Source organism: Geotrypetes seraphini, chromosome 4 (assembly GCF_902459505.1).
Source record: "Geotrypetes seraphini chromosome 4, aGeoSer1.1, whole genome shotgun sequence".
Lineage (NCBI taxonomy): Eukaryota > Metazoa > Chordata > Amphibia > Gymnophiona > Dermophiidae > Geotrypetes > Geotrypetes seraphini.
Window position 1 is genome coordinate 103595009 of NC_047087.1, and position 13876 is coordinate 103608884.

The 13876-nt window shown below is 43.6% G+C and overlaps 2 protein-coding genes across 6 annotated transcripts in view; one reads left to right on the forward strand and one right to left on the reverse strand.

Moving 5' to 3' along the window:
• Positions 1-394: 394 nt before the first annotated feature.
• Positions 395-13876, reverse strand: part of LOC117359159 (cytochrome c oxidase copper chaperone) — a 35267-nt gene continuing 21785 nt past the window's right edge. Inside the window, exons 1-5 of one of the 5 annotated variants that reach the window (XR_004539172.1) lie at positions 11805-11959; positions 6356-6495; positions 3766-3883; positions 2878-3060; positions 395-696 (exon numbers count right to left, since the gene is read on the reverse strand). Coding sequence is in view for 4 of the 5 variants with exons in the window: in XM_033941435.1 (XP_033797326.1) it covers positions 3799-3883; positions 6356-6474 (204 nt within the window). In the remaining variant the exon portion in view is untranslated. Of the gene's footprint in view, positions 697-2877; positions 3061-3765; positions 3884-6355; positions 6496-10593; positions 11640-11673; positions 11777-11804; positions 11960-13876 lie in introns of those variants that run through there. The other 4 variants (XM_033941435.1, XM_033941437.1, XM_033941436.1 and 1 more) reach the window with 4 other exon arrangements.
• Positions 12054-13876, forward strand: part of CFAP91 (cilia and flagella associated protein 91) — a 174408-nt gene continuing 172585 nt past the window's right edge. The window contains exon 1 of the mRNA XM_033941433.1: positions 12054-12164. Within this exon, the coding sequence (XP_033797324.1) occupies positions 12107-12164 (58 nt within the window). The 5' untranslated portion in view covers positions 12054-12106. The remainder of the gene's footprint in view (positions 12165-13876) is intronic.

Consider the following 13876-nt stretch of genomic DNA (forward strand, 5'->3'; position numbering starts at 1 on the left):
CGATATTTCATTTAATAAGAATACCATGACAAAGTTGTTACCAGACTATAAAATTCTTACGATACTGTTCAGTTCTTCTACTTTCCAGTGCATAAAAGACCTCAGGCAACCTCCCAAGCATATGAATACTAGGATAAGAAACAGCAAGCACTTGGCACATTTTCAGCTGTGGTAGGCTAGCAGAAGAAATATATCCAACATTATGTTTTTCTCACAGCCTGCATCATAAAAGCCATCAGTAAGGGCCCACATTCTCTTATTACAATAACTGCATTTTCTAAAAGTTACAGGCAAACCAAATCCCTGAAACTCTTCACCTGAACAAAAGGTGGTGGGAACAGAACTGGATTATTTTCAATTTTTTTTAGCTAGGATTACAAAGAGACAAAAAATGCACAAATATTTTTAGAAATTTTATTGATAAAATAGCTTCTATACATCTGCCAGATAATATGATTCTTCGTTATAGCATGAGCCACTCATCACAACTCAAAAGGACAGAAAATGAAGGATCATATATACCAGTCCCTTAGTACAAGTAGGTCATAATACCAAAAAGGACATGGCGTATTTTTTGATACAAAAATGCCATCACAAAAACACAATTGTCTCTTCAACTAAAATAAAATATTGCTCAGAAATAAAATTGCTCTTTCATTTCAGTCAGTCAAAATCACCATCCAACAGCATACATTCCTGGAAGAGAAAGAACAAATAAGAAATTTTACTTTATTCATTCAGGGAACTTCTCAAAACAATGATTTTAATTTAGCTATTCTTAAAAAGGTCAGCAATACCATCCATAGTGGAGTTTAACTGCCATAAAAAAACTAGGCTCATATCTAGTACAGGCAGTCCCAAGCCTCTCATGCTGATCTCACAGCCAGTTTTGGTTTTAGGGTAATCATACAAATATGAGTTACGTTTGTTTGGTGTGAATTAGAGAATGACACGGGGCGGGGACAGAAACAAATTTTGTCCCCATGTCACTCTAAAAAAAACAAAAACAAACTTGAGACTATGTAAAACTTGAGACATCTTAGACAATTGACAACTGCATTCAGTTTAGGCTGCTTTTGGATTTAAATGAACTACTGCTAAATGACATTGGTGTCTTGTCTGCTTTTGATGCGACAACAAACAAACATTTTATCTGCTGATTAGACTCCTACCATCTGCAACGTCCTTCCATCATGTGCTCAGCTGATGTTATAGATTCATTTCCAACATTTAATACACTTATTTTTCTGTTCATTCACTACAGTTTAGGTTCTCTGCTACTACACCCATGTCTGAAAGACAATCCAGTTATCTTCACAGATGTAAAAGCATAGGCAACTGAATCTTAGGAAAGGTAGTACCAAAACCAGATCAAAATGGAAGGCTCTATTTGTGATTTATAAACAGTTGTACAGAATATTATCCTTTTTTATACTTTAATTAAAAGATTTCAGCAGCATTCCTCCCACCTTAGTCAACAGCTTTACTTTCTAGTTATTAGTCTCCAGGGAGTCATCATTGCAGATTTCCTATAGGTAACTATGCAGGGAATTGAGGTCTGGGTATATGCACCCTTCACATTACAACCTGTTGGAGTCTTAGTGTTGCATTAAGATCCAGTAATAAACTGTGATCCACAACCTAAATTGTGTTGGCATTTGTTAGTTGGGCCCGGCACTCGGGGTGGTTTTGGTATGCCAGACATCCTAGCTTACAATCAGGCATGTCTGTTACATCATATCAGCGATTGGGTGTTGGGTACATCTCTTTACACTGATCTTTCTCTGGAGCAGGACTATTTCTACCCCCTTCATCTGATTTATCTCCTCCATGCCCCATTGGCCGTGTTGCCAAATCCGTGCAGGAGTAGTGACCTTTTTAGACCTTTATGGGCGGCGTGGCAGCGGATTCCCCGGCTGTGGCACCAGGACTCTCAAGTGAGTATTTTGCTGCCTTTGATGAAGAATTTAGCTTTTGTTCCGGGGGTTGGCCCTTCCATGTTTAGTGGGTGGAGAGCTCGGGGAGTTGAGCAATTGAGGCATGTTCTGCAAGATGATGGGGCCCTCCTTTCCTGTGATGACCTGGTACAAAGGGGAGTCCCTAGAATTGGCCTTCCTTTTGCATATAGTCAATTATGGCATTATGTAGGCTCTCTCCCGGGGGGTTCCTTGAGCGGTGATTTTGGGGTCCACTTCTTTGCCTTCTTAGAGGCGGATCCAGAATTCAGGGTCTCGATCTCTTAATTTCATAAACAGATTATGGATCTCAGACCAACCAGGGCTTTTCCTTCGGTTTTGAAGACCTTGCAGCGTGACTTGGGGAGGGACCTTAGAGGGGAATTTCTACTAGGAGTGTTGAAACGCACTGCAGGCCTGGTATGTAGTGCTGACTTGCAGGAATGTCATTACCGCACAGTTCTGCGAGCTTATGTTTCCCAAAGTCAAGCTTATTATATGAGCTGTGTTGATACTCAGTTATGTGTGAGCTGTTGTTGAGGTGAATTCTTATTTTCATGGTCTCTGAAGTTGTGAGGGGATCCAGGGTTTTTGGAGTGCCCTGGCATGAGCTCCTACAAGTGCCCGTTCCTGTCTCGGTGCTTTCTATATTAATTGCTCACTTCCCTCTGCTCTCTGTGTATACTTCTGCAGAAAAACTGTTTCTTAGTAAATGTTTTATTTTGGGGAAGAAATGTATCTTGAATTGTTGGCTATCGGAGAAATAGGCTACATGAGCTGATGGGTTGGGAGGTTCAGATAGCTTATTCTTCTAGGCAAAGGAGCAGAGACTTTGTTAACACCTTGACTCCATATTTGGACATTCTATCTCCAAAGAGTCATAGCTGTATATTGAATAGACTTCGATTGTATACTGCCATACCTGTATAAGTTCGATTATCAGTCTGTGCATTGTTTCAGGGGAGGTGGGGGTTAGGAAGGAGTTCTGGGTTGGGGTAATGGTGCCTTAGTGTAGCTGTGGAGGCCATAAAGAGTACAGTCCTCTTTGGTGGGAAGATCCTATTGTAAAACTTGATCTGAGTTTTTGCCTTTGTTGTGGTTGTATCTGTTCAATAAAAAAGATTTAAACAAAAAAAATGTGATCCACAGAGCGAAAAGGTAAGTTAAACTGTAACCCGTTCTGAGCTCTTTGGAGAGAATGGGATAGAAAATGAATTAAAGAAATTAAGTGGGGTTAAAAATAAGAGAAAGGCTACAGAGTCTGGAAGGATAAATTTGGCCAACTCATTTTTAATAATTGTGCATTAAAGTGTCAGTAGAACAGTCAAAATTTTATTCATAATTTCCTATGGATTATAGAGATAGATGTTTTAAGCTCATGTTTTTTTTGAAAAGGCATTTGAAAAATAGCACTTATTTGTTTGGGTTTTTTTTTTCTTTTTTAATCAATAAAGACATATGGCGTCTTTTACAAAGCCACGCTAGCGACTGCTCTTTGCTAATGGCTCCAAAACCCATAGAGATTTAAAGGGCTTCGGGGCCATTGTTGCGCGGCTTTGTAAAAGAGGTAGATAATATATACCCGTGGCTGAAATTTTACAGGATTATGCAGTTCATATCCCTTTATCTTGTGATATAAGACACATACCCCAAATTCACCAGGAGGAATCATAAGTAGTAGTAAGATTTCATCTTGTGGGAGGTGTCCCAAAAAAAAAATTGCACACAAGCAAGTAGTAGTAGTAGTAGTAGTAGTAGTAGTAGAAGAGATGATCAACGGCACTACCATGGTACCTTGCAGTGAACTTACCAAGCATGCAAAGCTCCTGTTTTCTCTCTGCACCTATACTTTAAATCCCAATGATCTCATACACTCCTTGTGAGCCTCGATGAGTGCTTGGCAGTGCTCCTCTCCTTTCTCTATGATGCTGGAAAGGGGGGAAAAAAAACACCAAACGCCCATAAACCACCTGGTTTCACACATCTGATAAAACTAGATCCTTCTTAATACTATCTATGAAGATCAACAGGTAAATATGCTTTGAAAGCTATTAGTGCTTAAAAACAGTAATTAAAAAAGCCACTAAAATATTAGTGGACAAATGGAAAAATATACATGCAAAACCAAATCAGAATCAACTAAAGCTAGGTATGTGTGAATGAAACAAACAAGGCAGCCCTTTGGGAGACCATGATGAACACCATGTTAAAGGCTCAGGAAAATCTGACAATTTTAGACAACACCTCACCACTCTTAACTGCATGTACTAGATTTGTTCAAATCCCACGCTGATCTTTGCGACCCTGGCCAAGTCACTCAATCTTACATTACCCCAGTTACGTTAGATAGATTGTGAGCCCACCGGGACAGAGAGGGAAAATGCCAGAGTACCTGATTGTAAACTGCTTAGATAACTGATAGGCAGTATATAAATACCTTAAATAATAATAATTATTATTATTACTATGGTTTGAGCAACATCTGTCTGTATATTGGGCCCAAAAAACGCACTAGGTCTTATTTTCGGGGTCGGGCTAATTTTTTTCATGTACATGATCTCTCTCCCTTCCTCTCCTTCACCCCAATTCTTCCTCTTTCCATTCTCTCCCCCACATGTGCAACATCTTCCCTCTCACCCACCCCCTTGTGGCTTCCTTCTGCAGCATCTTTCTATCCCTCCCATCCACCTGTGCAGAAGAACCCTTGCCCAGCTTCTATTCTATTGATCAGTATTGTGCTGTTTGTCATGATTTGAAGGGGGTCTTTTCACATATACATCCACAGCCAGGATGTACAATGAACAGTAAATAGTTGATGGGCATTTATGTACATAAGAATAGCTTTATAGGGTCAGACCAATGGTCCATCAAGCCTAGTAGCCCGTTCTCACTGTGGTCAATCTAGGTCACTAGTAGCTGGCCAAAACAAAGTTGGTTGTTGTTTTTTAGTTTAGTACCTTTATATTCAAATGAGCCCTCTACGACTGTCTTAATATTAAAGCACACCATGCTGTGATCACTGGATGCAAAATGATCACCTACTATGACATTAGAAACACTTTTTCCTGTTCGTAAGCTCTAAGTCTAATATGACCCCATTCTGAGTGGGTTCCATTACCAACTACTGGAACAGTTCTTGTAGAGAATCCAAGATCTCCCTACTTCTACCGTGTTTCCCCGAAAATAGGAGTCTCATATTCATTTTGGGCCCAAAAAATGCACTAGGTCTTATTTTTGAGGTAGGGCTTATTTTTTTCATGTACATGATCTCTCTCCCTTCCTCTCCTTCACCCCAATTCTTCCTCTTTCCATTCTCTCCATGTGTGCAACATCTTCCCTCTCACCCATCTCCTTGTGCCTTCCCTCTGCAGCATCTTTCTATCCCTCCCATCTCCCTGTGCAGAAGAACCCTTGCCCAGCTTCTATCCTTCCCTCCATCCCATCCCTTGTGCAGCAAAACCCTTGCCCAGCTTCTATCCTTCCCTCCCCTCTCTTGTGCAGCAGAACCCTTGCCCAGCTTCTATCCTTCCCTCCCTCCCATCTCTTGTGCAGTAGAGCCCTTGAACATCCACCACCCCCGTCGCGCAGCAAAACTCTCACTGACCCTCCATCCTTCTCTCCCATCTAAACCCCACCGACCGCGAGCTATAAATACCTTCCTCCAAAGCAGTGTTAGGCCAGCAGCACTCTAAACAGGATGCTTCGTGGCCTTCTCGTCAGGTCCTTCTGTGTGCCACGTTACTGATGACAATCGGTGATGCAGCAGAGGGAATTCCCCGGTGAGAAGGCTGTGAAGCAGCCTGTTTAGAGTGCTACTTTCCCTATCCCTCTTCTCCCTCTCCTTCCAGCTACACAGTCTGATCTTCCCACATGACTCAGTACTTCCCTCCCACCCCCCCTCCATTCCCAGTTCCTCTTGATGGCCCCAAGAGCGGTAGAACTCTCTAACATCTCGCCCTTCTGACATACAATCTCATCCTGCCCCCAAAGGAAGTGTGTGTCTCCCAGAATTAAAGAGGTCCTTGAGATGGGACACGCACAGCTGGGCCTATTTTAGACTACCTTCTGCTGCTATTGCAAGCTTGGTTGCTCACCCTGCATGATAAAAGGTAAAGAGCAAGCAGGTCTGCAGCAGGGAGGGAGGTGCTGGATCCAGAGGACAACAGGCAGCAAGCAACAGCAATTAAGAATATCTAACTATTGAGGAGAGGGCATGTGAGACAAACTGAGGAAGAGAGAAGAGCAGAGGGAGAGATGCTAGATTGCAAGTGGGAGAGGGCTGTATAAATGATGCACAGCATAAAAAAGATGTGTGGCACATAGCCAGGCAGCAGAAGGAACCTAGCTGTTTGATCCCAGGGTTTACCATTGCACTGGTAGATAGGGGCAAGGCAATTTACCAAGTATCCCTTGCTTTCTTCGTTTCCGGACAGGCACAGCATGGTTTTAAGGGCTTCTTTTCCTGGGCTTCAGGACTCTCCTTCTGGGACTCACAGCTAGCAGCAGTTAAGTTTGACATCTTAAAGTTCAGATGAGATTACTAAGAATACAAAACAAAAGTAGCTATTACACATGGTCCAAAACTAGCACATTTCACATAAAGCTGCAATTCAGACTTTTCAGACTGATTCAGAAAAATAGGATTTTTGACTGAATAGTTCTTACTAGTGCAAAAGATTTTGTGGATCCATTTCAGGTTTTCCACTTTCCCCCTGTATTCTACTCTGTATTAACAAACAACAATAGGGAAGATTGCTCTGCAGGGCTCCTTTGATCTCTGTACAGATAGTGTAGCTGGTTTTAAGAAAGGTTTGGACAAGTTCCTAGGAGGAAAAGTCCATACTCTGTTATTGAGAGACATGGGAGAAGCCACTGCTTGCCCTGGATCAGCAGCATGGAATATTGCTACTCCTTGGGTTTTGGCCAGGTACTAGTGACCTGGATTGGCCACCCTGAGAACGGGCTACTGGGCTTGATGGACCATTGGTCTGACCCAGTAAGGCTATTCTTATGTTTCTATGTTCTTAAGGGACATCTAGGAGAGCATTTAGCTGGCTCTGCTAGTAGGTGACAAATTAAACAGATTTAAAGAGCTAAATGCACTAAACAGGATCGGTAAGACAGCATGGGTCCACACTGATCTGATTTTTGCCCAATTCTAAAAGAGCTATCGATGTACTAAAGGTTTTGCATGCAAATGATTCACGCAGAGGTTCATCATAATCCCTGTCCCTCTCCTGTCCGATTTATCGCTGTGAGTGCAACTCACACATGCGCAGAGCTGGCAGGAGAAGCCCAAACAGCCTCCCGCCACTCAGCTGTTTAGGACAGGAAATTTTTTTTATTATTATTGGGCACAGATGCTGTGTGTGTTACACACAAACAATATCTGCCCCATTTAAAAAAAAGATAAAAGCCCCCTCCCGCCAACGAACCGAGTCCATGAAAGTCATCAGGAGGAATGCCCACTCCCTCCTACCAACTGAGCTCCCTCCTGCCAACAGATGCTCCCTCTCCCTCCTGCCACCGGAAGCTCATCTGAACACCCTGATACCTTTTTCAGAAGTTGGAAGCAGGAGGTAAACATGGTCCCCTCCAGCTCCAAGGCCTACCGATTTAAAATAGTGGGCCTTCCCTCCTCGGTGCATCATGTGATGCATGGGGAGGGGCCTAAGGCCCTGAGGGGCATGCCCAAGGTCCCTCCAAAGGGGAGGACCCTTAGTCATCTGAGCCAATCAGAGCCTTAGGCCCTTACCCATGCATCACATGATGCACCGAGAAGAGAAGACCCTGGGTCTGCTATCAGGCCAAGACTTAGGCGACAGTCCACCAGGCCCAAGCAAACAAACAATAACTGCCGCTGAAAGGAAAGTCTAGCCAAAGGAGCCTTGGTAGCAGAATCACCAGCCTATTGTCTGATCCAGAGCATCCTGCGAGCAGAAATGGCACCTTAGCCAATACTCGCATAAGAACATAAGCACCACCAGCCAAAAAGAAGTTGAGGAGGAGACTCCAGAACCTCAGTCTCAAGAGTGCGCAGCCGAGACAAACAGGTACAAGTGACAAAGGACACTCCAGACAGTCTTAAAACCCAAAGCAGCTATATCAAAAAGCCTCCGGAGGACAACATCCACCCAGCAGTCCTGCATATCCTTAAGCACCACACCACCTGCACTGGGAAAAAGAGGTGCATTGAGTCACTTGCACAACCAAAGAATCCACCCTAGGCCGACCCAGAAGCTGCTGGCACTCTTGTGTCAGCGAATAAAAAGCAAGACATGATCCACGTTATCTTAAGAGAGACATACTGTTCCAAGATTTAAATGCTCATATCAGGGTGCCAGGGAAAGGCATAAGATGGGAGCGCACTCCACAAAGTCAGGAGGATAAAGTGGACAGAGCCGGATGAGTGATCAAATTCAACTCCTGCAGATACTAAGAAATAAGATCTGGCAAATTCGCTCTTGAGGACTCCAGAGTCACAATAAAGTCTCTGATCTCTCATGCCTGGAAGCACTGTGCTGGAGAATAAAGGGCCAGTGAGTTGGTCATCATCCGAAGGATCCCCAGATCAGGATCAGGCAGCACTGGAACAGCGGTAGACTGAGAAGACTTGCTCATAGAAGCAACGCCGCTTAGAGATGGATCAGAGGAGGAGTGGGCCTGCACAGAGAAACAACACCTGCTGCAAAACTCATTCCACAAATATGCCATAAAGTCTGAGAAAGCCTCCGGGTTCTGGGGTGTAGTCACCATGAGATGACTGAAGCATGCGTTTCTTAGGCTGCATGCAGAATCATCAGTCGTGCTGAGCCCGGAAAACAAAACAGGTCACCCCACTGGGCTAGCCGAGCATCTAGTCACCTGCTTAAATTGGGGAAGAGGCTAAGCTTTGCATTGCCACCACTCCCGGCTGCAACTTGTGGTGCAATAATGCTCCAAAGGCGCCTAATTTGTGAATCCCTAGCAAGAATTCACACTAGAAGAGCCCAAGGACTCCATCCCAACAAGTTTTGAGGCAAAAATTATAGCTTTGGAGAAGCAGGGAACTCTTGAGAAAAAGATTGCTAAAAATCCAAGATGGCCACCACTAAGAAATTCATGCCAAAATTTCAATATTTTTCATATATAGCAAACTACAAAATTGGAGATTTTAGGATTTTTCCAGGTGGGGGAACACAGAGGGACATGCAGAAACCTCCAAATTCATGAAATTCAGGATTCCCCCTTCCGATTCATCTCACAGGTGTGCTGGGTGTATAATCCACAAGCAGAAGGGTATGCAGAAGCCGTCAGATTAGTGGGTGCCCAAATGTTTGAATGCTGGCGAGAAACAAATCGAGTGGACACTTCTAAGTTATTTTTCAGCATTTTCAGCTAGCTGGTGCCAACTTTTTGAAATGACTAATTACTGTTGATGAAATATGGTTACACTGAGACACAACCACAGTCCATGCAATGGCGGCACTCGGATTCTCCAAGGCCAAGGAAATTCAAGATTCAAATGTCAGCAGCAATGGTCAGGGCCACAGGCAATGTGTCTCAGTACTTGTTACAACATGAGCACAGATTTATTTTTCAGTGGCACACTCTAGCTCCCATGGGGTTGAACAATGAGATTGATTGGTTTAAACTTTGAGATTGAAAGTCCGTTTTTGTGCCTTTCTAATTGGTTAAGAGGGTTGTCCATCTTCTGATGTTCTGAGTGACATCAGAGACTGGGAGGTACTTAGTGGGCATAACCTGTGTCAGAATCGAGTTGCTGGAGCTGGGTGGAGGAGTCCTTTTACCCAGTAAGCTGTGATTTGAAAGTTTAGTGAAAGTTATAAGGTTTGGAAGAGAGTTGTATGGGTATATTTTAGTGCTTCTTGTACTTAGTGGATGGTAGGATCTTCTTTTCACTGTGTGATAGTCTGATTGATTATGTTTTATTATTTCAATTTCCTCTCCTGAAGAAGCTAGCTGTGAAACCTAGATTGTAACAATCTTCTTATCTATGTAGAATTTTTAGGTGTAATTTGAAGCAGGTAGCAGAGACAGTGAACATGCTATGATTGTCTCATTTGCAACTGGCTCTGTGAAAAATCACTAGACTTCAGGTTGTGGGGCTGAGCGTTCACTTAATAGCACTTTTTGAAGTCAGTTTGATAGTGTAATTTTACTATATATATTATATTTATTATTATCTATTTAAGGTGATCAGTGATAGAGCTGTTAGTTTATCACTATTTGGTAATTTGAACTTCCCTAGTATATAGCACAGTATTTTGAGATCAGGAAGGTGTTGTAATGGACTTCAGGGACAAAACCAATGGTCTTTGCTAATTTTTAAGCAAGGGCCATGACACCAATAATGCTTCTTGATATTTATTCCTACCAGAACACCTGGCCTAGATGACATGTAGAATACAGATAAACTCTATGCAAATACAGGACCACAAGCTAAAAGTCCTAATATACACAAAATATTCCTAAGATGCCAGACTCTGCATGCAATACCACCAGAGAAACAGAGAGAAATGCATTTATTCGTTAAAAAAAACCCCAAACCCCAAAAAACCCATTGTAAAATAGATGTACATTTTCAAAACTGACACATTTCAAATCACTAAATTGAAAATAAAATAATTTTTCCTACCTTTTGTTGTCTGGCGATTTTATTTTTTCCAATCATCTTCTCGGTCTCTGGTTGCACTTTCTTCTGTCTGTGCTCTTAACTGAGTTAACTCATTCTGCCAGTGTCGTTCATGTTACCCCTCTCCTCAAGTCGCTTCACTGGCTCTGTTCGTTTCTGCATACAGTTCAAACTCCTCTTACTGACCTACAAGTGTATTCATTCTGCAGCTCCTCAGTATCTCTCCTTTCACCCCAGCAACTCTGTTCGTCAGGCGAATCTCTGTCCTCTACTGCCAACCCCTAACTCCATCCCTTCTACCTTGCTGCATAGATGCCTAGACCCATTTCTGGTAGTCTTCAAGTCCAGGCTGAAAACCCACTTTTTAAAAGTTGCATTTTAAAGTCCTATCCTGACAACTTATAAAAGCACCACATCTATTTTCATTCCCTCTAACTACCCTTAAAAGGAGGACATGTCCGGGGAAATCCGGATATCTAGTAACCCTACTCTCATGCATATTCATTGGGGGTATCTTGAAAACCTCTGATATAAAAAGGAATAGAAAAGGCCAATTTTCAAATTAATTTGTCTAGATTCAACTAACTAGCTATCTTGGAAGATTGTCAAGGGCTGAAAATATCTTTCCACTTAGTACTTGCATGAATTATTTGTACCTATGGACTTCTCAAATCCTTTCAAAGAGAAACTATTTACATAATACTAGCCACAAAAGACGACAAAACCAAATTATCTCCTGTTTGATGTTCTGCTACTAACTAACTGCCATTCATGTGCTCACTCAGTATGTGCCCCTTTCCCACAAACAGATTTGCCCATAATCATGTAAAGCTTCTGAAGCAACTGTCATTGCCTGTTTTGTTAATCCTGGAGGGCCCTGTCCCTCTCCTACCTTTACTTCTCTATTCAGCGCCTCCCTTTACAAGAGCGCTCACTGGCTCTCTCCAAGGTCAACTCAGTGACCTTTGGCAGCCAACAGAATTCTGCACGACCGCAGAGATAGCAAGTCATACGCATAAGACGCGTAATACACGCGCTTGGTTCCCCTCAAACTTTCACACACTAGGCACCCTCTTTACTCACACTTTCGAGGACAGGTCTTCTCTTCCCGTAGTCTGCCATTTTACCCTCTCTCTTCCGCTTTCCTCTGTCCGCGATCCGATAGTGCTCCCCAAGTCCCCCCTCCTCTCCCAATCCTACCACCAAACTCATACCTGAGGTCGCCCACCACCAGTCCCGGAGCTTGACTTCTATAGCGCCCCGTCCCCTCTAACGCAATGTCTCTCCCTCTGACGCGTCCTCCCTCGCCGGAAACAGGATATTGCGTAAGAGGGAAGCGGCAGGACGCCTCCTCTTCACCGTTTCAGCCATTCAGCGCAGCCGTAATCGCTCTCTGCCCAGGCTGATGCAGCAAGATTCGCGCTGACACAAGCACGGGGTCAGAAGCATCAGACTCCAGCTGTTGCACCTAGAGGTCACCACACCCTCGCGCCAGTAGATCGGGTGATGACCTCTCATGTGGTTGGTCCGTGCATGTGTCAGTGTGAACTTTGCAGCGTCAGCCTGGACCGAGAGTAAGTGCGGCTGCGCCGTATTAGTTTACGCGAGGATTCGAAAGAATTTGCTGCACGTTTCTAGTTAAGGGAAGAGTCGGTGCTAGTATAGGTGTATAGGCAGAGCTTGAAATTAAACATGCTCTGATTTTAACTTAGGCCAAATAAATAAAAGATCTACCTTATACCTGTTCAAAAAGTTCCAGGAAAGTTTTAATTGTGCGCCAACGGGAAGTTATTTTGAAACGCGTTATGTGGCCTTGAGTAGCTTGAGACCTGTCTGTTGATATGTCTCCAGACTACAGCAGTTTTTGTGAAAGTGTGTTTTGGTGATCGACTATTTTTCATCATGTGTGACCTCAGTGAGCAGTGCTACACTGTGACGTTTTTTTAAATTGCATAAAAACCCTACAAAAACTTATGAAATATTGAGAGTGGCATATGGGGAACATCATGAGTTGTGGAAAGGTGTTTTGAATGGTATTCATGCTTCAAAAATCATGAATCAGTGGAAGACGATTCGCGAACTGGAAAATCATCAATGTCAACTGATGATCGTGTTGATCAAGTGGGGGCTCTTGTGCACGCTAATTAGCGATTACCGTATATACTCGAATATAAACTGGGATTTTTGGGCGTTCCGATTTATATTTGAGCCAACGTCCCCTCCCAGAATTATTGCAAGACGCTGCCAGGCTCTGCTCCCTGCCCGTTATACCTTCTCTGCCGATCCAGAGGTGCAGTAGGCAGGAGCAAGCTTTCTGAACTCCTGCCCTACAGCTAACCAGCTGCCGCAAAATCAAGTTTCTTTGGCCGCTGAGCAGCAGGAGTGCGATTTGGCACTGCTGCTCGACGCTGAGCTGCTTTCTTAGTGACTCCTTTGAGAATTTGCGGGAGCCAGTAAGGAAGCTACTCAGCGCTTCTGCTCGTGCTGCTCAGCAGCCAAAGAAACCCAATCTGCAGCAGCGGGGTAGGAGCTCGGGTGTAGAGCCTGGGAGGGAGGGTGCAGAGTCTGACACGTTAAGGAAGGGTGTTGGGTACAGAGTCTGATAGGGGAGGGAGGGAAGGAAGGAAGGATACTGGGTGCAGAGCCTGACAGGGAAGGAAGGGTGCTTGGTACAGAGTCTGACGGGAGGGAGGGAAGAGTGCCTGACAGGGGAGGGAGGGAAGGGTGCTGGGTGCAGAGCCTGGCAGGGCACTTGAATATTAAACCATCCAACTTATAGTTGAATCAACCATTTTTCCTCCTTTTTGGGGGGAAAAGGGGGGTCTTGACATATTTGAGTATATATGATAACTGCTAGAGAATTGGCAGAGGAATGCAACATCTCCCTTGGTTCATGCCACAACATTCTAACAGAGAAGTTGGGGATGTCTTGCATTGCGGCAAAGTTTGTTCCATGGTTGACGACCGACAACCAAAAGAACAACCACATCATGATCTGTCAGAATCTTCTTGATAAAGTGATAACTGGTGATGAGACATGGGTCTATGGTTATGATGTGGAAACCAAAGCTCAATTATCTCAATGGAGTTCCAAAACATCGCCAAGACCGAAAAAAGCTCAGCAAGTATGGTCGAATGTTAAAGTGATGTTAACAGTTTTGTGGGGTTTTTTTTACAGTCGCAGCGTTCACTATGAATTACTGCCACAAGGACAAACTGTCAACCATAATTACTGTCTGAAAGTGTTGAAACGACTCTTTGAGAGAATCAGGAGGAAGTGGCCCGA